Genomic DNA, 26,260 nt, shown 5'->3' on the forward strand with positions numbered 1-26,260 from the left:
TTTAAGAGCAATAAGAATCTTCCATACACTGACCCACAACGAACCTTATGTAACAGTTCACAATTTGGTGCACGTACTTAGCAGTACATTTATGCCTGAGGAGCAGTTGTAGCACATGGTGCAGAGGCCATGTCTTTACTCAGACAGACAATTTAAATACTGGTTCTGCCTTTTACTGGCTCTGTGATCTTGGGTAAATAACTTAACTCTCTCCATTTCAGTTTCCTCAGGTACTGAGAGGGAAAAGTAATAGATCTTACCTCATAGAGTTTATAAAGACTAAAGTTTCTGAGTATAAGGTATTTAAAACACTTTCAGGCACACAGTTAAAGGTCAATAAATGTTAGCTCTTAATTATTTGGTCTCAATAGAAGCTAGAATATACAGTGTTCATGGCTAATGTTTTTCTATATCTCAATAATTAAAAAATCCGTATTTCCCTCAATGTTTTACAACATTCAGTCATGAGTAATATCATATGAAATATTAAATATTTATCTTTTATGCAAATTATATCTCTATATCTGATATTTGTTATGAAAATATCAAATTTAGTGACATATTCAATTGCATAAATTAAATTTAAAGTACCCTTAATAAGATAAACCACAGGAGTAAAACCAATATATTCTGGATAAAATTGATAGTGTTCAGTGTTATTTTACTAATTTTAACAAATGTATTAAGATAGAACTATTTAGCTCATTTAAAATTTATTTAAGGTAAGACTGGAATCTATTGTATTAAATAAAATTAAAGAATTAAATAAAAGCATGTGGATCTGTAGTATTAAATAAAATGTAATGTTTCTTTTAGGCTCAGTAGCAACATTTTTTCTAAAACATGTATCTTTTTTTAGGTTACCTGAGAACTGATCATACGCTGAGATGAACGAGCAATATTGGCAGGTAGACCAAAGAAACTAGGTTTGTCATCCTCTGGAAGTTTTTCAATGACGGCACGATAGTCCTAAACACAAATAATTAAAAAACAGTTTTTCAATAAAGATTAAACTTACAACCACCGAAATTAGAAAGAACCAGAATATTGTGAAGTATTAAATGATTAATTATTCATGTTACATTGTCTAGGTAAATCTCACTTTCAGTCTGTATAGCATTAACTCAGTAATCTAATGGAAATATTCTTTGCCATTACTTTTTCATACTTAAATTATTTGATACTATACTTTCTTATCCTATACTTCTCACATTCAGAGGGGAACTGATTAAAACAAACATAGTTGAGTAACTATGCCTACTATGTGTAGTTACTTTTCCTGTAACCTACCAAAGACTAATCTGCAGAGTGTAGCTCTGTTTATAATGAGATAAATATTCCAACAATCTTTTCTCTTAAACTTATAAAACTCCCAGAAACCTATACTCACACAGTCTGATATACAAGAACTGCTTTGTAAATTGCTTTATTATAAAGCAATTCCACAGTTAGTCTTTGCTGGTGAGGTGTGATGAAATGTATCGAAAATCCTATCATTTCATCCCAAGAATTACTGTAAGCACTGCAAAGGCTTGATTTGCCAAGCACTCATCTGAACAGTTTTCACTTCAGATTCTAGACGGGAAACTAAGTGTAGATCAAGAGGATTTATTCAGTTTGGCTGAAAGATGGGAATTGTTTTGTTTGTTTTCATGAGGAGACGAGTTATTTTAAGGCAGGTGTTGTGAATATATTCATCTAAACTGTTCTTGCTGAAGTAGGAGAAATTGTTTTTGGTGAAGGAGATTCATCTTCTGCCCCTACCCCCATCATCCTTTCTCATCCTCCGCAGCTGCCTCTGCAGTATTTCCAAGACACAGGTCCTGGGCTTCCTAGAGTTTAACTACAGGAAGTATGTCAAAGTTTGGAAAGACATGCTGTTCTTTGAAGTATTTCCTCTCCTATATCTCAGTAAACTTCCTTAAGGTTTTCAATCACAATGTAGATATGCATAAATATATATGTATGTATGTGTGAGTGTATGCTTGTATATATCCATGCATATGTGTGTGTGTTTCTCATCTCCTGGGAAACTTCTGGCTTCCTGCTTCTATCTAACTCAATTAAATAGAAAGCTAAACATTGACTCTCATAAATCATCTTATAATGTTTTTTTTCTATTTTTAAATTTTTCTTTTTTTTTAGATGGAAAATAGTCTCCCATTTAAAAAAAATCTCCCATTTCAGATCTTCATGTGCCTCACAGCATGCGGGATCTTAGTATACCGACCAGGGATCAAACCCATGCCCCCTGCAGTGGAAGCACAGAGTTTCAACCACTGGACCACCAGGGAATTCCTATAATCATCTTATAATTTTAAAGCTATTATTCTTTGTATTTATACACTTTATTCATTTTTAAATGTCTGTGAAATTTTCTCATCTAGTGTGGCTAGAGTCTTCTCTCTACCTAGGACTATACACTGACATATTTCCTAAATAGTAGACTACTACATGTCCAAACTGATTTATCCTCATTTGGACACAAAAGAATATATACCAAATGATACCCTTTACATGAAGTACAAACACAGGCAAAACTAACACAGGCTGTTAGAAGTTAAGCTAATGTATCCTTTGTTGGGGAGGTAGTAACTAGAAGGGAACCTGAGGAGGACTTCTGGGGAGCTGAAAATGTTGTTTCTTGATCGCAGTGCTGGTGGCAATCATGTGTTCAATGTATAAAAATGCACTGCATTGTATACTTATGATGTACACTTTTCTGTATATATTTTATTTTTCAATTTAAGCTTCAAACAATAGAGATGAAAGACTTCTCATGGTACACTATCTGAAATAAATATATAATAAATAACTATGTGATATTTGTTTGCTCATTCACTCTAAGGTTCTCCCAATAAAAAGTAAACTCCACAGTGCATCAAGAGATCCACAAAGTCTGGAACAGCATTATCACTGAGCAAATGTTCAATGTGTATTATTGAATGAATGAGTAAGTGAATGAAAGATACTGAAAAACAAAATCGATGGAATACTTAATAACAAAATAGATAAGATATTCAATAAAGTAATATGTTTAATACTGATTTTTAAGCTTTGTTTTCTGACTTACATCACTAAAACAAAGGAATTTTCTTGAAAAATATTTGAATAAGAGAAAAAGGCACAATACTGATAGAACTATATAACTGAATATATATATTTTGTAATTCATGAAGAAATGTATAATTTTAATACTCTATGTAATGAAAACGTTATTTGGGCATTCACACAAATACAAATTTGTGGCAAAATAAACTAGAATTGAAATCTTTGGGCTACATTTTGTACTATTTTCTGGAAAAGATTATTGCATTCTAGGAGGCTTTTATATGATGACTCAAAGCAAAGAGCTACAGCTGGATAAAATAAATACACATAAACAAAAATGTTGCTATGAAAGCTAGATAAAGTGAATCTCTCTTGTATATTTAGAACTTCTTTAAATTTATAAGCCAGAGTATGAAGATAGATATTTGTTAAATAATATTTGCTTTCTTTCAAATTTAATGTATCAGAGTACTCTCATAACTATGAAGAAGTAGCATATTCTCCCATTCCAGATCTTCACGGCAGCCCTACAATGTAAAAATTTTCCTTGGCCACCCCCCGTCACGATTTGCCTATTTACTATCTCCTATTATCATCAATCAGTGATCATTAAGTATCCAAAAGTAATAGGACACCTAACTAGAGTTTAGAGAATCAGGCTGCATATTGGCATAATAATAATAAAAAAAATCCATATTTGTGAATGACAATTGCTTATACATTTGAAAAGAAACAACATATATTTAACAATATAAGAAATTGTTCAAGTTTCTATCTGGTAGTAAATTGAAAATAATTTTACCTACCAAAATGCTGCAGGATTTTGGTAGATATATGGAGTACGGAAAAATGCTTTTCTTGTTCCTTTGGTTTAATACATCAATTATTGAAGAATTAAAAAACTGTTTCAGGTATGACTGAAGAACTCTAAGGTCAAAATAGTTATCTATACGTCCTCCATAAATAGCACTTTCTAGCAAACCATGTACAAATTCCCATTGTACATCTTTGGTACCTATAATTAAAAAAAAATTTTATTCATTTCATTTCTAAGATATTAGAAAATTTCTAAAACAAATTTGAAAATATTAAACTAATTCCTGGCTCCAGTTATATTTATAGGATATAACAATACATATTTAATTCATTTAAATCATTCCTTAAAATGCTTAAATTAATGTAATGCTCATTAATATTAATAATATTAATACTATAATCACAGAGGACCTGTTCCAGGAAGGAAGCTACCAACATAGATAACTATAATATGAACTAGGTATGGTGGACAGGAAGGAACCTGGCAAAGTCTGTTTGTTAAAATTCCTCCCTGTGTCCCATTGTCTCTGCATAGCCCAGCAATTTGTTTACCAAACATCTGCTTTTTTGCATCTCCATGTTAACTGCCTTCCTCCCTTCTGAAGTCTAAAACCACTACCCCAAACACCCTCTTTTGTTTTTAGTTGAAGATAGTATTTAAGGTGAGGGTTTCAGCCATTTTGGCAAGTTACTTAGTCTTCCTGGGTCTCTCCTATATATACATGTTATTAATTTTTGTTTGATCTTCTCCTGTTAATCTGTTTCATGTCAGTGTAAATTCTTAGACCAGCCAGAAGAACCCAGAAGGGTAGAAGAAAATTTCTTCCTCCCCAACAGCAGTAAATGCAGGAAACACAATTTTAATCTACCTAGTTAACATCACTGCTAGCATTACTAGTTTAGACTATTTCATTACTATAAAATTCAATGAACCATCCCCCTTTTTTACATTTAATTCTCCATATGTGGAGGTCCCTTAATATCAGGAAACCTTGTAATCATAAGATTATATTTAGACTTCTACCATGAGATTCAGTATCATTTTGAGGCATCTTCCTCTCAACAATTCACTGGTGTGATGTATGTAAAAAACATATGATGCTGTTAATTCCATCGCAAGCTTGAAAAACAATGACAAACAAATCATTCAAACTCTCTGTGCTTTGGTATCCTCATCTTAAAAGAGCATTAATAATATTTGCCTCAAAGTGATACTATAATAATCAAATAAATGTTCAAAAGCCTTTTGGAAAGTTACCAAGTTTCTAAGCAAGCTAAAGTACTAGTATATATCCTCAAAAAAAATTGTGTTTCAAAATAAACATTAAAAAAACAACTCATGGAAATCAGAAAACTGATTGGCCTTAGCACAAAATGGGAAAATGTTGGGTCATATGTAAAAAGGAGTGGGGGAGATGCTTCCAGAATGTTGGTAATACACTATTTATTGACTTTGGGCTAGTTACAAAGGTTCAATTTGTGAAAATCTATTGAATTATACCTTTACGTGTACTTTTCTGATGTATAATTCAAAGAATTTTTAAATAAACAAAAAATTCATTTGGAATACTATTAGGCATTAAATAACTATGGGGAACAAATAAATTAATATCCTATCTACTTCTACATATATACCCAACAGAAGTATATTCAAGTAGTCACCCAAAGATATAGCGCAATCATCCCAAACTACCCACATGTCCATCAAGAAAAAACTTGAAAACTACCCACCAAGAGAAGAAATACAATCACAGAATGGCAAAGTATATAGCACTGAGAATAAATGGACAACAATGACATGTAAGCATATGGATGAATCTCTCAAATATAATATTAACTGAAAGAATCCAAAGACTAAAGAATACATGATGTATGATTCCAGTTTTATAAAAACAGGCAAAGCTAATCTATATAGTTAGGTGCCTGGTCTTTACCAAAGGAATGGGGGTGGGAGAACTTGGAGAATGGTAGTAACTGGAAGGCAGCATTAGAGTAAAATCTGAGGTATTGGTAATGTTCTGTTTCTTGATTAAGGTTCTGCCTACATGAGAGTGTTCAGTTTGTGGAAATTTCACTGGGCTGTAATCTTATGATATAAGTACTTTTTGTACACGTATCATACTGCATTTAAAAGTTTTTAAAATCTCATAAACATGTAAATTAAAATGCGATTCAAACATATCTCAACATAATAAAGGCCATAGATGATAAACCCACAGCCAACATCATTCTCAATGGTGAAAAGCTGAAAGCATTTCCTCTAAGATCGGGAACAAGACAAGGATGCCCACTCATGCCACTTTTATCCAAAATAGTTTTGGAAGTCCTAGACACAGAAATCAGAGAAGAAAAGGAAATAAAAGGAATGCAAATTGGAAAGGAAGAAGTAAAATGGTCACTGCTTGCAAATTACATCCTATACGTAGAAAATCCAAAGCTCATCAATGAATTTGGTAAAGTTGCAGGATACAAAATTAATATACAGAAATCTGTTGCATTTCTATACACTAACAACAAAATGTGAGAAAGAGAAATTAAGAAAATAATCCCATGGACCATCACATCAAAAAGAATAAAATACCTAGGAATAGACCTACCCAAGGAGGTAAAAGACCTGTACTCTGAAGATGTTGATGAAAGAAACTGAAGACAACACAAACAGATGGAAAGATATATGGTGTTCTTGGATTATACGACTCAATATTGTTAAAATGACAATACTACCTACCCAAGGCAATCTAAAGATTCAATGCAATCCCTATCAAATTACCAATGGCATTTTTCATAGAACTGGAACAAAAAATTTTACAATTTATATGGAAACACAAAAGACCCCAAATGGCCAAATCTATCTTGAGAAAGAAGAATGAAACTGGAGGAATAAGCTGACTTCAAACTATACTACAAAGCTACAGGAATCAAAACAGTATGGTACTAGCACAAAAAGAGACATATAGATCAACAGAACAGGACAGAAAGCCCAGAAATAAACCCATGCACTTAGGGTCAATTCATCTACAACAAAGGAGGCAAGAATATACAATGAAGAAAAGATAGTCTCTTCAATAAGTGGTGCTACATGTAAAAAGTTGGACAGCTACATGTAAAAGAATGAAATTAGAACATTCTCTAACACCATATACAAAAATAAACTCAAAATGGATTAAAGACCTAAATGTAAGAATGGATACTATTTTTTTTTTGATGTGGGCCATTTTTAAAGTCTTTACTGAATTTGTTACAATATTGCTTCTGTTCTATGTCTTGGTTTCTTGGCTGCAAGGCACATGGGATCCCAGTTCCCCAACCAGGGATCAAACCCGCATTGGAAGGTGAAGTCCCAACCACTGGACCGCCAGGGAAGTCCCTAACACTGGATACTACTGATGTAAAACTCCTACAGGAAAACACAGGCAGGACACTCTTTGACATAAATCATAGCAATAGTTTTTGGATCTGTCTCCTAAGGTGAAAGAAATAAAAATAGAAGTAAACAAATGGGACCTAATTAAACTTAAAAGCTTTTGTACAACAAAGAAAACCATTAACAAAACAAAAAGACAACCTATGGAAAGGAAGAAAATATTGGCAAATGATGAACTGACAAGGGATTAATTTCCAGAATATACAAACAGCTCATACAGCTCAATATAAAAAAAAACAAACAAGCCAACCAAAAACATGGGCAGAAGACCTAAACAGACACTTCTCCATGGAAGTTATACAGATTCCCAACAGGCACATGAAAAGATGCTCAACATTGATGATTATTAGGAAAATGCAAGTGAAAACTACAATGAGGTCAGAATAACCATCATCAGAAAGTCTACAAACAATAAATGCTAAAGAGGCTGTGGAGAAAAGGGAACCCTCCTACACTGTTGGTGAGAATGTAAATTAGGGCTTTCACTATTGAGAACAGTATGAAGTTCCTTAAAAAACTAAAACTAGCATTACCATATGGTCCTGCGATCCCACTCCTGGGCATATATCCAGAAAAGATAAAAACTCTCATTAAAAAAGATACATGCACTCCAATGTTCATAGCAGCACTATTTACAATAGCCAAGATATGGAAGCAACCCAAATGTCCATCAACAGATGAATGGATAAAGAAGATGTGGTACATATATACCATGGACTATTACTCAGCCATTAAAAAGAATAATGCCATTTGCTGCAACATGGATGGACCTAGAAATAATCATATTAAGTCATACAGAAAAAGAAAATTATCATATGATATCACTTATATGTGGAATCTAAAAAAATGATACCAATGAACTTATTTACAAAACAAGAAATAGAATCACAGACATAGAAAACAAACTTATGGTTACCAAAGAGGAAGTGCGAGGGGGATAAATTTGGAATTTGGGATTAATAGATACACACTACTATATATAAAATAGATAAACAAGGGCCTACTATATAGCACAGGGAACTATATTCAGTATCTTGTTATAACCTACATGGGAAAAGAGTCTGAAAAATATATATATATATATGTACAACGGAATAACTTTGCTGTGCACATGAAACATTGTAAGTCAACTATACTTCAATAAAAAATTAAAATAAAAGAAAACTACAAAAAAAATGGGATTTGTCCACATGCTAGACGTCTATCCTTATCCTTTCATGGAAACCAAGTTACAGAATAAATGATGATGCCGTTAATTCAACCAACTATAACAGTGCCTACTACCATGGGCTAGGCCCTGCTACAGATGTTAAGGACATACAGAGTAAACAAAATAGTCAAAGACCTTGCTTAATGTAGATTACACTCTAGTTGGAAAAGATGAACAACATTTTAAAAAATGAATGAATAAATAGGAAAGTATAAGGTAGCAGTAACGTATTAAAACAATTAAACAGAACTTGGGGATAGAGAACAATTAGAAAATTACTTTAGATTTGGTGATAATAAAAAACTTTTCTGAAGAGGATACCTCTAAGCTGAGATGTGAATGATAAGAGAAGAAAATCATATAAAGGTTTGGGTGAGGAGCATTTCAGACAGAAGGAAGAGCACCTACCAAAACCTTCAGGTAGGAACAAGTCTGGTTTGTTCAAGGAACAGAAAGAAGATAAATGTGGTTGTAGGTTTTGAGAGTGAATTATATGCTTTACTTTACTTTTCTAAAAAATAAATTTGTTTGTGGAGAATTTTTGAAAGAATCTATTTCTTGGACTACCAAGGATTGATGAAGTTGAAGGATGAGAACAGAATCTTGATGTGATTTGGACATGGAGGGGACAGAAACTGCCAAAGCATTGGATGTTTGAGGATAAGAAAAAGAGAAGAATCAAGGATTATTCATAGGCTTTGAACCTGAACAACTACATGAATGGTGGTGCCATTTACTGAAATGCAGCAGACTCAGGGAAGAGTAGTTTGGCAAGGCTGCAAGATGGTGGGGGAGACAAGAATCTAGAGTTGTTTAGAATAGTTTTAAGTTTGAGAGTCCTATCAACATACTCTCTTCTCTAATCCATCATTGCTCTAAACTCTAGTGTTCGCTTGAGTTGGCCCTGAGCAATAACCCTCAGGGATTGGACCATTCCTGTCTTCAGGAGGCTATTATTTGTACCTTGATTCCTGATTTCTACTTAATCATACAATTGTGATTCTACAGATTCTTGGTCTACCGTATTCTTGAATTTTAACAATTCCCTTGAAAGAGATATGAATAATTTAGTTGAAGCCTGAAACTTGTGAAGGCCGTGAAGTAAAGACAAGGTCATTCTAGATTTCTGCTTCCTGAGAGCTACAGATCAACCAGAAATCTAATGGATTATATCAAAACCAATGACCACAATAGATAATATATGAACTTTCACAAGCATGGAATTCAGAACATTAAATACAAAATGAAAAGCAAAAAGCAAATTTTATAATAGGAAGTCAAGTCACTCTTGAAAAAAAGCCTATTTTTAATAATAGCTCAAAAATTTTTTTCATTGACACCAGAGGTCAAAGTTTTCATCATTAGAACTTACCATCAAAGAGTCTGTCAATAATGCTGTAACCAGCCCGAAGATCTGATAAAGAAAACTCATAAAACTTGGTCCAACCCTATCAAAACAAATTTTTAAAAAATTAAAGAACTACAAGCAGTGTTAAAAAATATATGCATATATCATTGCCCTTACAATCTTAAAAAGAATGTTCAATACAGACTAAAAGAAAAAAAAGGCAACTACTGAGAATTTTTAATAAAAACAATAAAACAATACATCTAAAGTAAGAGTAATTTAAAAAGTAAATGTATTGATCTCTACAGCATGCAAAGGATTTTATAATGCCATAAATGTTTTTATCACTTAAATATGTGGCAGAAGAGTCATATATAGAAAGAACAAATTGGCGTAGTAAATCATTGAGTCTACATAGAGTGTATACATTGAGAGATTTCCTATAATTTGATCCTTCAGAATTTTGGATTTTCTCTACAAACATGAAAACAGAAATATTACGAAAATTATTTAAAGGTCTAAAGGCATATAGTATTATTTTCTGTACATTTGACCCACAAAGCATTTATATTGTAACTAAATAAAATTATAAACCTACAACTAATAGCTACTATGCTTGTATAAAAAGAACATTCAAAGACATTTATATGTGATAGAAAATAATATGAAATAATTAAAAATAATTTCTATAGGGCTTTCATCAACTATGACTAGTAATTCGTTTTATGCAATAAGTTCAAACTAAAATCTATTTAGACTTGAATAATATTCAGAAATATTGATACAAATTTAATTTATTCATTCATCATTCAAAAAGATTTATTAAGTGCACATTATATGACAGGCTCTGGGAATAAAAGAATGAGCAAAAACATATGTAATCCCTGTTTCCATGTAGCTTTCAGTCAAATGTCAGGGGAGGGGTGGATACAATCAATTACTCAAATACACATACAATTACAAACTGTAATATGTTTAAGGAAAAGAAACATATTTGGTATATATAAGAAAGAGCTCTGACCTAATATAAAAGATAAGGGAAAGTCACCCTGGTGGAGAAAGGGTAAGAAATGACAGAAAAACAAAAGTAGATAGTTAGGACAATGAAATGAAAGAATTTTTGTATTGGATTGTAATGGAGGATGAAGATACCAAAAAGAGAGATATTAAGAATGACTTCTAAGCTCATGGCTTATTCAAATTGATGTTGGCATCATTCACTTACAGGTGGAACACTGAAAGAATACAAGGTTTGGAAAGGGATAACATGAGATCAATGAACAAAGTGTTCAACAAAAACTTACTGAGTGTCTGCTATATACTTCGCACTGTTTTTGTCAATGAAAATATAGCAGTAAACAAAAGAAGCAAAAATCTGTGCTCTTGAGAAGCTAATGTTCTAGTACTTGGATCTAGAATATGTGCATCTTCAGTCATTTTTGAGACATCTAACTAGATAGGTCAAATAAACAGTTGGATATATAAACCTAGATCTTAGAGAGTTGGTCTGAGTTGGATATAAAAATTTGGAGGTCACTAGCATTTAGATAGCTATTTTTTTAAAATAATATTATAGATACTGTGAAAACAAAAAAGATTTCAGTTAACTATACCTAAGTTAAACTATACCTAAGAATTAAAAATCTGTAAGGGAGACACAGACCTTCAACATGGCAGAGGAGTAAGACGTGGAGATCACCTTCCTCCCCACAAATACATCAAAAATACATCTATATGTGAAACAACTCCTACAGAACACCTACAGAATGCTGGCAGAAGACCTCAGACTTCCCAAAAGGCAAAAAACTCCCCACATACCTGGGTAGAGTGAAGGAAAAAAGAAGAAACAGAGACAAAATAATAGGGATGGGACCTGCACCTCTGGGAGGGAGCTGTGAACGAGGAAAAGTTTCCACACCCTAGGGAGCCCCTTCCCTGGCGGACATGGGGGGTGGGCAGGGGAGAAGCTTCGGAGCCATGGAGGAGAGCACGGCAACAGGGGTGCAGAGGGCAAAGCAGAGAGATTCCTGCATAGAGGACTGGTGCTGACCACCACTCACCAGCCTGAGATGCTTATCTGCTAACCTGCCAGGTCAGGTGGGGGCTGGGAGCTGAGGCTTGTGCTTCAGAGGTCAGACCCCAGGGAGAGGACTGGGGTTGGCTGCACGAACACAGCCTGAGGGGGTTAGTGCGCCACAGCTAGCTGGGACAGTGTCCGGGAAAATGTCTGGACCTGCCAGGGAGGCAAGAGACCGTTGTTTTGGGGTGTGCAAGGAGAGGGGCTTCCTGCTCCGAGTGCCCACAGATGGCAGAGCACTGCCTAAGCAAGCCCCAGAGACGGGCATGAGTTGCGGCTATCATCTCAAACTGCAGAGGTGAGCAAGGACCGCTACTGCTGCCGCCACCGCCACCAAATATTCTGTGTGCAAGCGCAGGTCACTACCCACATACCCCCAGAAGCCTGTGCATCACGCCACTTCCAGGGTCCCATTATCCAGGGTCAACTTCCCTGGGAGAACACATGACGTGACTCAGGCTGTTACAACATCACACAGGCCTCTACTGCTGCAGACACACCCCACATTGCAATTGAGACTACCATGCCCCTCCCTCTCCCAGTCTGAGTGAGCAACAGAGCCCTAATCAGACGCTGTTTTAACCCCCTCTTGTCTGGGCAGGGAACAGATGCCTGAGGCTGGCCTACACTCAGAGGCGGAGACAAAACCAAAGCTAAGCCCCAGGAGTTGTGCGAACAAAGAAGAGAAAGGGAAATTTCTTCATGCAGCCTTAGGAGCAGTGCATTAAATCCACGCAGCCGGTGTGGAATACCTGAATAGATAATGAGTGTTCCCAAAACTGAGGGGGTGGACTTTGGGGGCAACTGTGAACTTGGGGTTTGCTTTCTGCATTTGATTTCTTTTTGGTTTCATGTTTATCTTAGTTTAGTTTTTAGTGTTTGTTTTCATTTGTGGGTTTGTTTATTCATTTAGTTGCTCTCTTCCTTTTTTTTGAAAGGAAATCAAGAAATCAGAAATCAAGACAGTATGGTACTGGCACAAAAACAGAAATATAGATCAATGGAACAAGACAGAAAGGCCAGAGATAAACCCACGCACATATGGTCACCTTATTTTTGACAAAGGAGGTAAGAACATACAATGGAGAAGACAGCCTCTTCAATAAGTGGTGCTGGAAAAACTGGACAGTTACATGTAAAAGAATGAAATTAGAACACTCCCTAACACCATACACACAAAAAAACTCAAAATGGATTAAAGACCTAAATGTAAGGCCAGACACTATAAAACTCTTAGAGGAAAACGTAGGCAGAACCCTCTACGACATAAATCACAGCAAGATCCTTTTTGACCCACCTCCTAGAGAAATGGAAATAAAAAGAAAAATAAAGAAATGGGACCTAATGAAACTTAAAAGCTTTTGCACAGCAAAGGAAACCATACACAAGATGAAAAGGCAGCCCTCAGAATGGGAGAAAATATTTGCAAATGAAGCAACTGACAAAGGATTAATCTCCAAAATATACAAGCAGCTCATGCAGCTCAATATCAAAAGAACAAACAACCCAGTCCAATAATGAGCGGAAGACTTAAAGAGGCATCTCTCCAAAGAAGATAAACAGATTGCCAACAGACACATGAAAGGATTCACAACATCACTAATCACTGGAGTAATGCAAGTCAAAACTACAATAAGTTATCACCTCACACCAGTGAGAATGGCCATCATTAAAAAATCTACACACCATAGATGCTGGAGAGCGTATGGAGGAAAGGGAACTCTCCTGCACTGTGGGAGGGAATGTAAATTGATACAACCACTATGTAGAACAGTATGGAGGTTCCTTAAAATACTAAAAATAGAACTATCGTATGAGCTAGCAATCCCACTACTGGGCATATACCCTGAGAAAACCATAATTCAAAAAGTGTCATGTAGCAAAATGTTCATTGCAGCGCTATTTACAATAGCAAGGACATGGAAGCAACCTAAGTGTCCATCAACAGATGAATGGGTAAAGAAGACGTGGCACATATATACAATGGAATATTACTCAGCAAGAAAAAGGAATGAAACTGAGTTATTTGTAGTGAGGTGGATGGACCTAGAGACTGTCATACAGAGTGAAGTAAGTCAGAAAGAGAAAAACAAATACCGTATGCTAACACATATATATGGAATCTAAAAAAAAAAAAAAAGAAAGAAAGAAAATGGTAAGAAGAACCTAGGGGCAAGATGGGAATAAAGATGCTGACCTACTAGAGAATGGACTTGAGGATATGGGAAGGGGGAAGGGTAACCTGGGACAAAGTGAGAGAGTGGCATGGACATATATACACTACCAAATGTAAAATAGATAAGTAGTGGGAAGCAGCCGCATAGCACAGGGAGATCAGCTCGGTGCTTTGTGACCACCTAGAGGTGTGGGATAGGGAGGGTGCGAGGGATGGATATGAAAGAGGGAAGAGATATGGGGATATATGTGTATGCATAATTGATTCACTTTGTTATAAAGCAGAAACTGACACACCATTGTAAAGCAATTATACCCTAATAAAGACGTTAAAAAAAAAAAGGAGAAAAAAAAAAGATGTGGCACATATATACAATGAAATATTACTCAGCCATAGAAAGAAATGAAATTGAGCTATTTGTAGTGAGGTGGATGGAGTTAGAGTCTGTCATGCAGAGTGAAGTAAGTCAGAAAGAGAAAAACAAATATGTATGCTAACACATATATATGGAATCAAAAAAAAGAAAAAAGGTTCTAAGAACGTAGGGGTAGGACAGGAAAAAAGACACAGACGTAGAGAATGGACTTGAGGACAAGGGGCGGGGGAAGAGTAAGCTGGGACGAAGTGAGAAAGTAGCATTGACATATATACATTACCAAATGTAAAATAGATAGCTAGTGGGAAGCAGCTGCATAGCACAGGGAGATCAGCTCGGTGCCTTGTGACCACCTAGAGGGGTGGGATAGGGAGGTCGGGAGGGAGGCTCAAGAGGGAGGGGATATGGGGATATATGTATACATACAGCTGATTCACTTTGTTATACAGCAGAAACTAACACAACATTGTAAAGCAATTATACTCCAATAAAGATGTTAAGAGAAAAAAATGTGTAAGGGATACGTACCCATCGGTAGTTAACAAAGTTCTCATAACATTTTAAATAAACTTTCTACCAACTCAAAACAAAGTCTTATTAATAAAATTTCTTATATAACTCTATTAGATCTTATTTGTGAAGAAAAATGCTCATTTCAACATTTTAAAAATACCTTAAAAATTAATCAGTATTCATAAAACTCTCAAGACTGTTGCTATCAATATTACTTAATATAGCAACTTCCAACTAAAATACTAATTCTGAAATAAGAACTATACTCTGTAAAGCACAGTTACTGATATACTGCTAGATGATTAATGATTTTTTAAAAATATGGTACAAAAATTTGAATGGTAATTTTTGTTATTCATATCACAATTCCTGACAGAAATTATGTTGTAAATTGTGGAGAGATTCTCAGTAGCCAATCAAATCCTATTTATCTGACATGGAAATCCAGGCACTGTGTAAAGTGCTCTTATGAATGAGATTAAGCCTGTTATAAAGGTACTCACAAACTAGTAAGAATAACACAATATCAAAGAATAACAAATATAAAACAAAACTGACATTACATCGAATGCAGTATTAGAGGTACAATATACATGTGTAAAATAGGGAAGTTAACACAGCACCGCAATGAAAAATAGCAAAGGAATAATCTTTTACTAACACAGGGAATGAAAACTAAGTTGAATTAACAGTGGATCTTTACTTCTCAAAGTTGGCTGTTAAAAAAAAAAAAAGCAAAACCAAATAAGGAAAAGAAGTAAAATAGAGTTTGTGGAGTTCATATCCCTATGACATGACATCTAGCAATTAATGGCATTCAATATTTTGTCTGCTTTTACCTCTAAATTTATGATTTTTGTCAGAGCAGAATGTTCTTTTAAATGACATTTTCAAATATTTTTGTTTGTGTGAAAATGAACTGTTATATCCTCTATGTAGAGCATTTTGGTAATATTCATGAACTTTTAAAAATACACATATCTTTTGAAGCAAACATTCTACATTTAGGAATTGGCCACCATGAACAAGTGTTAAATGAGGCAATCATAGGGATATCCATTGCAATATTTTTTGTAATAGCGAAGATTAAAGAAAATATTTATGCCCATCTAACAATACAAACTGCCTAAAAATATTTATACGGATATCATGAATACAAATCATATTTTAAAATTAGGTGTTAAATGGGTACTAATATTTAACAATCTCTAAAATGTATTGGTTAATAATGCAAAGTACAGAACTGTATGTATAATGTGCTGCCATTTGAATTAAAAAGAACATATGTGTGCATATAAATGCATAAAATATATTTGTGTATTTATATAATATCTCTGAAGGGCATCCAAGAAATGGTGAACAGTAGGTGCCCTGGGAATACAAACTGAGTGGCAGGGGATAAGGAGGGAGGAGACTAAATCTTAATTTGCAAGCTTTTTCATAGCTTTTTAATTTATACTATGTGCATGTGTCACAATAAAAAATGAAAACTGGGCTTCCCTGGCGGCGCAGTGGTTGAGAGTCCACCTGCCGATGCAGGGGACACGGCTTCATGCCCCGGTCCGGGAAGATCCCACATGCCGTGGAGCGGCTGGGTCCATGAGCCATGGCCACTCAGCCTGTGTGTCTGGAGCCTGTGCTCCGCAACGGGAGAGGCCACAACAGTGAGAGGCCCACGTACCACACACACAAAAAGAAAACAAACAAAACCCCAAAAAACAAAAGAAAACTAATTTTGTTTTTAAAATGTAAGTTTTGTTTTCTCATAAAAATGCATCACTATGACTATTCTTCATGTATGCATCAGGATTAACTGATACATTACCTAAGGATGAATGTCAGAGAAATTAGGGGCAAAGGCTTTAGAAGATGGTGAGCCTGCCCATTTCCAAGCTCAAGTTAATTACCATCGAGATTCACTGTCCTACTTTTGTAAAATAAAAATAATAAGCGTACCCTTTAATAAGTATAGTGTGTAAAATATATGAAACAAACATTGCTATTATTATTTACTATTTCATTGGTTTGACAAATATTTATTGATAGGCTATACCAGGCACTGTGTTAAGCACTTCTAAACATACACTATTTCATTTAATCCTCACAACAAAGGTAAATATGATCATTATTCACATTTTACAGTCAAGGGGATAAAGTAATTTACCTAAGGTTATACAGCAAGGAAATTCTAGAGTCAGGACTGAAACTCCAGAACCTATGCTCTTATTTTGACATGCAACTGAAATATAGAGAAAGGCTAAAAGGTGGGCAGATGGGGAGGGCAGTTTGAGGAAAGATTATCCCGAAAGAAGTAGACAAAGTTTAAAAAAAGAGGATGGTTTACCATCCATTTAAAGATGGAAGAATGCTGAAATTTTTGCTAAGATAGGCATTTGGCAAGAAGATCAGAGAATGGTACCAGCTAGGACTGCCATGGCCATGAAAAACTGTGCTCTATTGGTGGTTTAAAAATAAAATCTAGAGCCTATGGTGAGAAAGCTTGATGGATTAAAAGACCATAAAGAAGTCCCATGTGACTGAGGTGTAGAGAACAGATAGAAAAAAAGGGGCCTGGGAAGAGGCTGAAAAGATAGGCAAATATTTCCTTCTGGATCATGGTAAGAAATGTGCATATTTTTTCCCAAGTACAGTGGAATTCCATTTGATGGGTGTTAAGCAGAGGAGTGAAAAACTCAAAATTACATATTAAAAAAATAATTCTGGCTGCTAAATGGAAAAAGCAGGAAGAAGAGTTGGAAAAGTAATTCAGGTGAGAGGTGATGAGGCTTGAAAAGAATAGTGAGGAGAAATGTACAGATTTGAATTACATTTTAGAAGTAGAATCAACAGGGTTTAAACACAAGTTGAGTAGGGAAGAAAACCATACCAAGAACAACTCCTATGCTTCTAACTTAGGGAAGTAAACAGATATCAATGCCTATTATTGACCAGAATATACTAAAGGAAAAACAGGTATGGGAACTCGGTTTTTGAACATTTTTGAACTGGTGAGATATTAACCATAAAAATGATACCTAACAATGATGAATTATGATGGCTCACACATTGTTCTAAACACTTTAATTCAAAAACATGTGAACTAGATAACTATATACAGTCCAAAAGATTAACAGAGAAGATGGAATCAGAGATATAAATTTATAAATCATGAATCAAATTAAGAAGTAATCCTAGCTATTTATACTAAACTGTAAAAATATTCTAATATGAAAAAATGTACACCTTAGACTATATCCAAGACATGTTCTTTCTTACCTGTGGAATGTAATTTCTTCTTTCTTGGCATGCAGCATGAAACCAAGCAAAACTGAAGAGAGCATGAGCTCTGTGTATATTATCTTTTTTGCTAATTTGCTCAGAAGTCCAAGATTCATAAGTACGCATTAAATTTTTCTTCAAACCTGGAGGTGACTAGAGAAAAAACAAACATATTGTTTAAAACCTTACAAATAAAATAAGTCAGTATTTAACATATTGAGAACATATTTTAAGGCAAAAACTTTTCACCATTACCAAGTTTGGCTTAAACTATTTTATTTTATGTTACTTCAAAATGTACTAAAGAAGGTGTGGCACATATATACAATGGAATATTACTCAGCCATAAAAAGAAACGAAATTGAGTTATTTGTAGTGAGGTGGATGGGCCTAGAGTCTGTCATACAGAGTGAAGTAAGCAGAAAAAGAAAAACAAATACCATATGCTAACACATATATATGAATCTAAAAACAAACAAACAAACAAAAAGATTCTGAAGAACCTATGGGCAGGACAGGAATTAAGACACAGACATAGAGAATGGACTTGAGGACACGGGGAGGGGGAAGGGTAAGCTGGGACAAAGTGAGAAAGTGGCATAGACTTATATATACTACCAAATGTAAAACAGATAGCTAGTGGGAAGCAGCCTCATAGCACAGAGAGATCAGCTCAGCACTTTGTGACCACCTAGAGGGGTAGGATAGGGACGGTGGGAGGGAGACTCAAGAGGGAGGAGATACGGGGATATATGTATATGTACAGCTGATTCACTTTGCTATAAAGCAGAAACTAACACACCACTGTAAAGCAATTATACTTCAATAAAGATGTTAAAAAAAAACGTACAAATATAAAACTAGTTTTAAACTCCTTATACCTAATAGCTCATCTCAATTAAAAATCCAAAATAGGGCTTCCCTGGTGGCGCAGTGGTTGGGAGTCCACCTGCCGGTGCAGGGGACACGGGTTCGTGCCCCGGACCAGGAGGATCCCACATGCCGCGGAGCAGCTGGGCCCGTGGGCCATGGCCGCTGAGCCTGTGCGTCCAGAGCCTGTGCTCTGTAACGGGAGAGGCCACAACAGTGAGAGGCCCGTGTACCCCCCCTCAAAAAAAAACCTACACAACCAACAATATTCAAAATAACCAAATAAGTTTTACATGATCATTGAGGTGTTTTACGGAAACAAAACCATCATTTACAGTACGAATTATGATACTATTATCAGGCAGGTGTTTTTGACTTCAATATGCCAGTTCTTTCTCTCCAGTACTATCTGAATTTCCATAAGGACTTCAAATTACTATTTACATGTAATGTCAACTAATCTTCCTTGAACATCAGTCCACTTTACTTAAGGTGGGTATTACCTGACATTGCTAGGCTTATAACAGAAATTCAAACCCAGGAACCGAAATTGTACATTGGACTAGTACTAGTCAGAAAACACTTATCCACATGTCCAAAATCTGTTTATATTATTTTTTTTAATTATCAAAATGGAAGAAAAAAATTTTTGAATTCTTGGAAAAAGACAAAAATAAATCCATTTCAAAAGTTACCTTGTTTTATAGATAGCTAGTGGGAAGCAGCTGCATAGCACAGGGAGATCAGCTCGGTGCTTTGTGACCACCTGGAGGGGTGGGATAGGGAGGGTGGGAGGGAGGGAGATGCAAGAGGGAAGAGATATGGGAACATATGTATATGCATAACTGATTCACTTTGTTATAAAGCAGAAACCAACACACCATTGTAAAGCAATTATACTCCAATAAAGATTTAAAAAAAAAAAAACTTACTTTGTTTTAAAAGTATTTTTTTTTCCTTCAAACTGGTTTCTAACATTAATGAAAAATTCAGAACAGTACTTTAAGAATGCCTGCCACAAAAAAATAATAATTTCCTTTGCAAACCTTTTCATTCTGTTTTCTCTTAAATAAAAACTTTTGTTTTATTAAAAGAAAAAGGGCCTAAGTATTTTTTTTTTACTAAGTGCATTTCCAAATGTACACTTTTAAATGAAAATGTTTTGTTTATGAAACAGTTACCAAAATTTTTCATAGAACAGACAAAATTTTCTGAGCACTAAGGAAACTGAACAACCACTTAGGTTTTTTTTTTTTTTGTTTTTTGTTTTAAGACCCTATACTAAAGGTTATGCAAAATGAATAAATCATGTACAATTACAGAGAAAATCATATACAAATAAAGATTATTAGAAAATGACAAAACAGAAACACTAGTATGTCAAGTTATGAGATAAGGTAAAATATATATTCAACTGAAAATTCAGACTTAAAATAATTTCAATATTAATTCAAGTTAATTAAATCAATTAAGCATTCAGCATAAGAAATCAGGAAGAATGAAATCCAGTACAAATTAAGGAAAACATAAGGAAGAAAAAATAATGAAAAGAGCAGGAAATTCAGTGAATAGAAAAGAATTAATAAGAAAAAGTAAATCAGAAAGTATGACATTGGTTATTTGTGACAAATTTTTTTCTATTTTTTAATTTTATTTTTTAAATTTTTATTGGAGTATAGTTGATTTACAATGTTGTGTTAGTTTCTGCTGTACAGCAAAGTGGATCAGTTATACATATACATATATACACACTTTTTTAGATTATTTTCCCATATATATGGGAAAAGAAGACTTCCCTGTGCTATACAGTAGGTCTTCATTTGTTATCTATTTTATAATTCTATTTCTGCTTTGTAGATAAGTTCATTTGTACCCTTTCTTTAGATTCCACATATAAGTGATAACATATGATATTTGCCTTTCTCTGAAAATTACAGGACAGCATCAGTGATGAACATAGATGCAAAACTCATCAACAAAATAATAACAAACCAAATCCAACAATACATTAAAAGGATATTACACCATGATCAAGTGGGATTCATCCCAGGATGCAAGGATTTTCAATATTCATGAATCAATCAATATGATACACCACATCAACAAACTGAAGAATAAAAACCATATAATCATCTCAAGAGATGCAGAAAAAGCTTTTGACAGAATTCAACACCAATTTATGATAAAAACTCTCCAGAAAGTGGGCATAGAGGGAACCTACCTCAACATAATAAAAGCCATATATGACAAACCCACAGCAAACACCATTCTCAATGGTGAAAAACTGAAAACATTTCCTCTAAGATCAGGAACAGGACAAGGATGTCCACTCTTACCACTATTATTCAACATAGTTTTGGAAGTCCTAGCCATGTCAATCAGAGAAGAAAAAGGAATAAAAGGATTCCAAATTGAAAAAGAAGTAAAACTGTCACTGTTTGCAGATGACATGATACTACAGTATACACAGAAAACACTAAAGTTGCTATACTAGAGCTCATCGATGAATTTGGTAAAGTTGTGTGATACAAAATTAATACACAGAAAATCTCTTGCATTCCTATACACTAACAATGAAAGATCAGAAAGAGAAATTAAGGAAACATCCCATTTACCATCACATCCAAAAGAATAAAATACCTAGAAATAAACCTACCTAAGGAGGGAAAAGACCTGTACTCAGAAAACTATAAGATACTGATGAAAGAAATCAAAGATGACACAAAGAGATGGAGAGATATACCATATTCTTGGATTGGAGAAATCAATACTGTGAAAATGACTATACTATCCAAAGCAATCTACAGATTCAATGTAATAAATTTTTAAAAACAACTCCAGCAACTCATCAAAAAGAGAACAAACAATAAAATGAAGATCCCACAATTTTTAAATACAATAAAACGTGTGTGTACATATGTGTACATACATATAGTAATAATTTTGAACATAATGAACTGCACTATTTCCTGGAAGAGTTAAAATCATTTACATTGATTTAAGAAATAGAAAAAAAATTCACCAGTAACTTAAATGAAACTGAAAATTTCCATAAAAATATAATCTAATTACTTCCTAAAAAAGGATACTAGAAGAGGCTACACATTAAGTTAAAATTTTCAAGGAACAGTTCCCCTGATATATATTAACTCTTCATTTATTGAAATATTACTGTATTCTTCCTACATGCCACATATTATAAGTAAAAAAAAAAGCAAGAAAAAACATAGCCCTTGCCTTCAGGGCTTGTACAATCCAGTTCTGCAATATAGTTTAGTAAAAGAGTACACTGAGAGAGTGGCTGGAGAAGTTCTCTCTTACTAGACATTATAATTGACATTCATTCAATTAATATATTTCCAAATATTAAATCATTTTTGCATTCCTTGGATTAATCCTTAGCCTTTTTCTTCCTTACATGAGACTTAATGCCTTCAGATGGGAAATGGAAGTACTGATCTAAAATAACAGGTAGTTATAAACACCAATAAGATATCTTTCATCAGACAAGAGATTATATAAGAGATTATATTCTACAAGTTGAGAGAAAATGCAAGCAGAACGTTTTAAACCAGTTTTTTAAAAGTTTTAATTCAGTTTCTTATTATTATTTCAGTTATGACTTGGACAAGTTCCACAGTATCATTACAAACACATAGAGTTTTGGATGCATCAGGTTTGGGGAGGATCTGCCAAGCATTACACGTTAGAAGGATGGACTGATGGATAGATGTATGGATGAATGGATGGGTGAAGGGAACAAATGAATGAAAGAAGAAAACAAAGACTGAAAATCTAACTTAGCTATGTCAAAAAACAAATGATATGAAAACTGGATATCCATGTGCAAGAGTGAAGTTGGACCCTTACTTTACACCTAATACAAAAATTAACTCAAAATGCATTAAAGACCTAAACCTAAGACCTGAAACTATAAAATTCCTAGAAGAAAACAGGGGAAAAGGTTCATGACATTGGATTTGGCAATGATTTTTTTGGATATGCCACTAAAAGCACAAGCAACAAAAGCAAAAACAGACAAATGGGACTACATCAAACTAAAAACATCTACGCAGCAAAGGAAACAATCAACACAGTTAAAAGGAACCCTTAATGGAATGAGAGAAAATATTTGTAAGCCGTATATCTGATAAAGGGTCAATATGAAGAATACATAAGAAATTTGTACAACTCAACAACAAAAAATCCAATTAAAAATGGGCAAAAGACTTGAATAGACATTTCTCCAGAGAAGGCATAAAAATAGCCAACAAGCATATACAAAGATGTTCAACATCACTAAATATAGAGAAATACAAATGAAAACCACAGTGAGATATCACCTCACACTGTTAGGACAGCCACTATTAAAAAAAATACAGGAGACAATAACAAGTGTTGGTAAGGATCAGAGAAATTGTGTGCTATTGGTGGGAATGTTAAATGGTATACCACAGTGGAACAGTATGGAAGTTCCTCAAAAAATTAAAAATAGAATTACCATATGATCCAGCAATCTCACTCTGGGTATATATCCAAAAAAACTGAAAATACGATCTTGAAGAGATATTTGCCCACCCATGTTCATTGCAACATTATTCATAATAGTCGAGAGGTAGAAAATCTCAATGTCCCTGGGCTGATGAATGGATGAAGAAAATGTAGTACACACATATAATGGGATATTATTCAGCCTTAAGAAAGAAGGAAATGCTGTCATATGCTACAACATGGATGAACCTTGAGGACATCATGCCAAATAAAATAAGCCAGTCACCAAAAGACAAATACTGCATGATTCCACTTATATGAGGGATATAAAGTAGTCAACTCACAGAAACAGAAAGTACAGTGGTGGTTGCAAAGGGTGGAGGGAAAGAGAAATAGGGAGTTGCTCTTCAGTGGATACAGTCTCAGTTTTGTGAGATGAAAAAATTTTAGAGATCTGTTATACGACAAGGTACATATGGTTAACACTACTGTACTGTACATTTATAAATGGTTAAGATAGTAAATTTTACATTATGTCTTTTACTACAATAAAAAACAAAAAATTAATGATATTAAATAATATTTAAAAGAAAAATATAAATGTATTTTTACAAATATCATATTATTTATGTATATACTTCATCTAAATATACAAAAGTTTTTGAGTGCTTTTTGTCTACAGAGCTTTAGAAGGCATGCTAAATTACTGCACTTACACAATTAGTGATTCAAGTTTTTATTTTTTTCATAAATTTTATTTATTTATTTATTTATTTATGGCTGTGTTGGGTCTTTGTTGCTGCGCATGGGCTTTCTCTAGTTGCGGCGAGTGGGGGCTACTCTTTGTTGTGGTGTGCAGGTTTCTCATTGCAGTGGCTTCTCTTGTTGCAGAGCACGGGCTCTAGGCACGTGGGCTTCAGTAGTTGTGGCACGCAAACTCTGGTTGTGGCTCGCGGGCTCTAGAGCACAGGCTCAGTAGTTGTGGTGCACGGGCCTAGCTGCTCCGCGGCATGTGGGATCTTCCCAGACCGGGGCTCGAACCCACGTCCCCTGCATTGGCGGATTCTTAACCACTGTGCCACCGGGGAAGCCCACGTTTCAAGTTTTAAATCTTCTTACCTCATATGTTATCTTCAAACTTGACTGTAATAAAATTGGAGTAAAGTTGGGATGAACTTCTGCAGTGAGCCAAAGACGAAAGGTATCTTTAGGTTGAAGAATATTCAATTCCTTGTTTATAAAAACAACAAGAATAAAAATCTACTTAAACATACACACAAATTTCCATTTTATAAATATATTATTAATAAGTACTTATCTTACTAAAATCTTTCCATGATATTCTGATATATTTCTTAATGTTCTGATTATATTTCCTCTAAATTTTCATCTTCTCTATTCCTAGCTTAGTGAAATAGGTAAGAACTTGGATCTAGAACTGGGCCAACTGGGTTGAAATCCAAATTCTGCCACTTATTTGCTGTGTGACCTTGGATTCTTTGACTTAAACTCTCTAAGCAAGGATAATAACCTACCCTCATAGGATTGTATAAAACACAGTGCCCAACACACAGTAAATACAAAATAAGTGTTAGCTATAGTCGTGATGCCTAAACTACGAGCCATCTTCAGGCCTTCAGGTTCTCACTTCTTCAAATCACACTTCCACAGAGTTATATTATAATATCAATTCCTTTACAGTACAATTTTTAGTGTGTCTTATAGCCTATAATATCCAAAATTCACCATTCAAATTCACCTGCCTGTGCTGTACGCTTTAGTCACTTATTCGAATTTTTATCTCTTGTCTTTTTATTCATCATATTCTTTCTGCCTGTTATTCTCTTGTAACCTGACAAATTCTTACTCATCTGTGAAAATATAATTCAAATATCATGTTCTGGGAGAATATCTTCTCCGACTCTTCACTACCACAATCCCAAGCAGATTAATCACTGATGGTATTTTGTAAATTCCTTTCTGCAGTATTCATTGTACGACTGTATAGTTATTAATGTGGTCTGTCTCTTCTAAACCAAGCTCCTCGAGAGCAAGTACAAATTTTATACGTAACCAGCACCTAGGGCTATTCCTGGCTTTTTTCTGTACTCAGCAAGCACTTGTAAAATGAATGACTAAATGAATGAATGAATGACAAAAGAAATGTTGATAGCTCTAAAAGAGAGTGAAGTCGAAAAATTATCTTAATAAATATGTCTAATACTAAAATTCATTATTATCATATGAAATGTAAAGATGACAAAAAATGGCAAGAGAATTGCCATGAAAACATTGTGCTTCCTTAAAATTGTAAATTATAAAATGTTTCTATACCTAATAATAATTTTTAAATGTAAAATTGGAATAAAATTTTGCTTTGGGTTAGCATATTTTAAAAAGAGATTAAAAAAGCAATACATTTGTGATACAGTTGAATTTAAAATAAACATAAATTTATATCCAAACAATTCATCCAAACTTCCCAAAAGAAAAGCAAAACATTTAAAAATTTTTAAAAAGTTTTATAATATAATCTACCCTATATATTCTTCAAAAAGTCCTAATTAAGATTTGATTCCAAAATAATAACTGTAATTATATTTTACATAGATTAATAGCTATCAATCTA

At 34.2% G+C, this 26,260-nt stretch overlaps 1 protein-coding gene across 1 annotated transcript in view; it reads right to left on the bottom strand.

Moving 5' to 3' along the window:
• Positions 1-26,260, bottom strand: part of DYNC2H1 (dynein cytoplasmic 2 heavy chain 1) — a 364,114-nt gene that overhangs the window by 114,140 nt on the left and 223,714 nt on the right. Inside the window, exons 78-82 of the mRNA XM_029208148.1 lie at positions 24,751-24,861; positions 18,268-18,423; positions 9,874-9,949; positions 3,858-4,066; positions 865-969 (exon numbers count right to left, since the gene is read on the bottom strand). Coding sequence (XP_029063981.1) covers positions 865-969; positions 3,858-4,066; positions 9,874-9,949; positions 18,268-18,423; positions 24,751-24,861 — 657 coding nt within the window. The remainder of the gene's footprint in view (positions 1-864; positions 970-3,857; positions 4,067-9,873; positions 9,950-18,267; positions 18,424-24,750; positions 24,862-26,260) is intronic.

Source organism: Monodon monoceros, unplaced genomic scaffold, assembly GCF_005190385.1.
Source record: "Monodon monoceros isolate NGI ecotype Baffin Bay Population unplaced genomic scaffold, NGI_Narwhal_1 Super_Scaffold_7, whole genome shotgun sequence".
In the NCBI taxonomy this organism is placed as follows: domain Eukaryota; kingdom Metazoa; phylum Chordata; class Mammalia; order Artiodactyla; family Monodontidae; genus Monodon; species Monodon monoceros.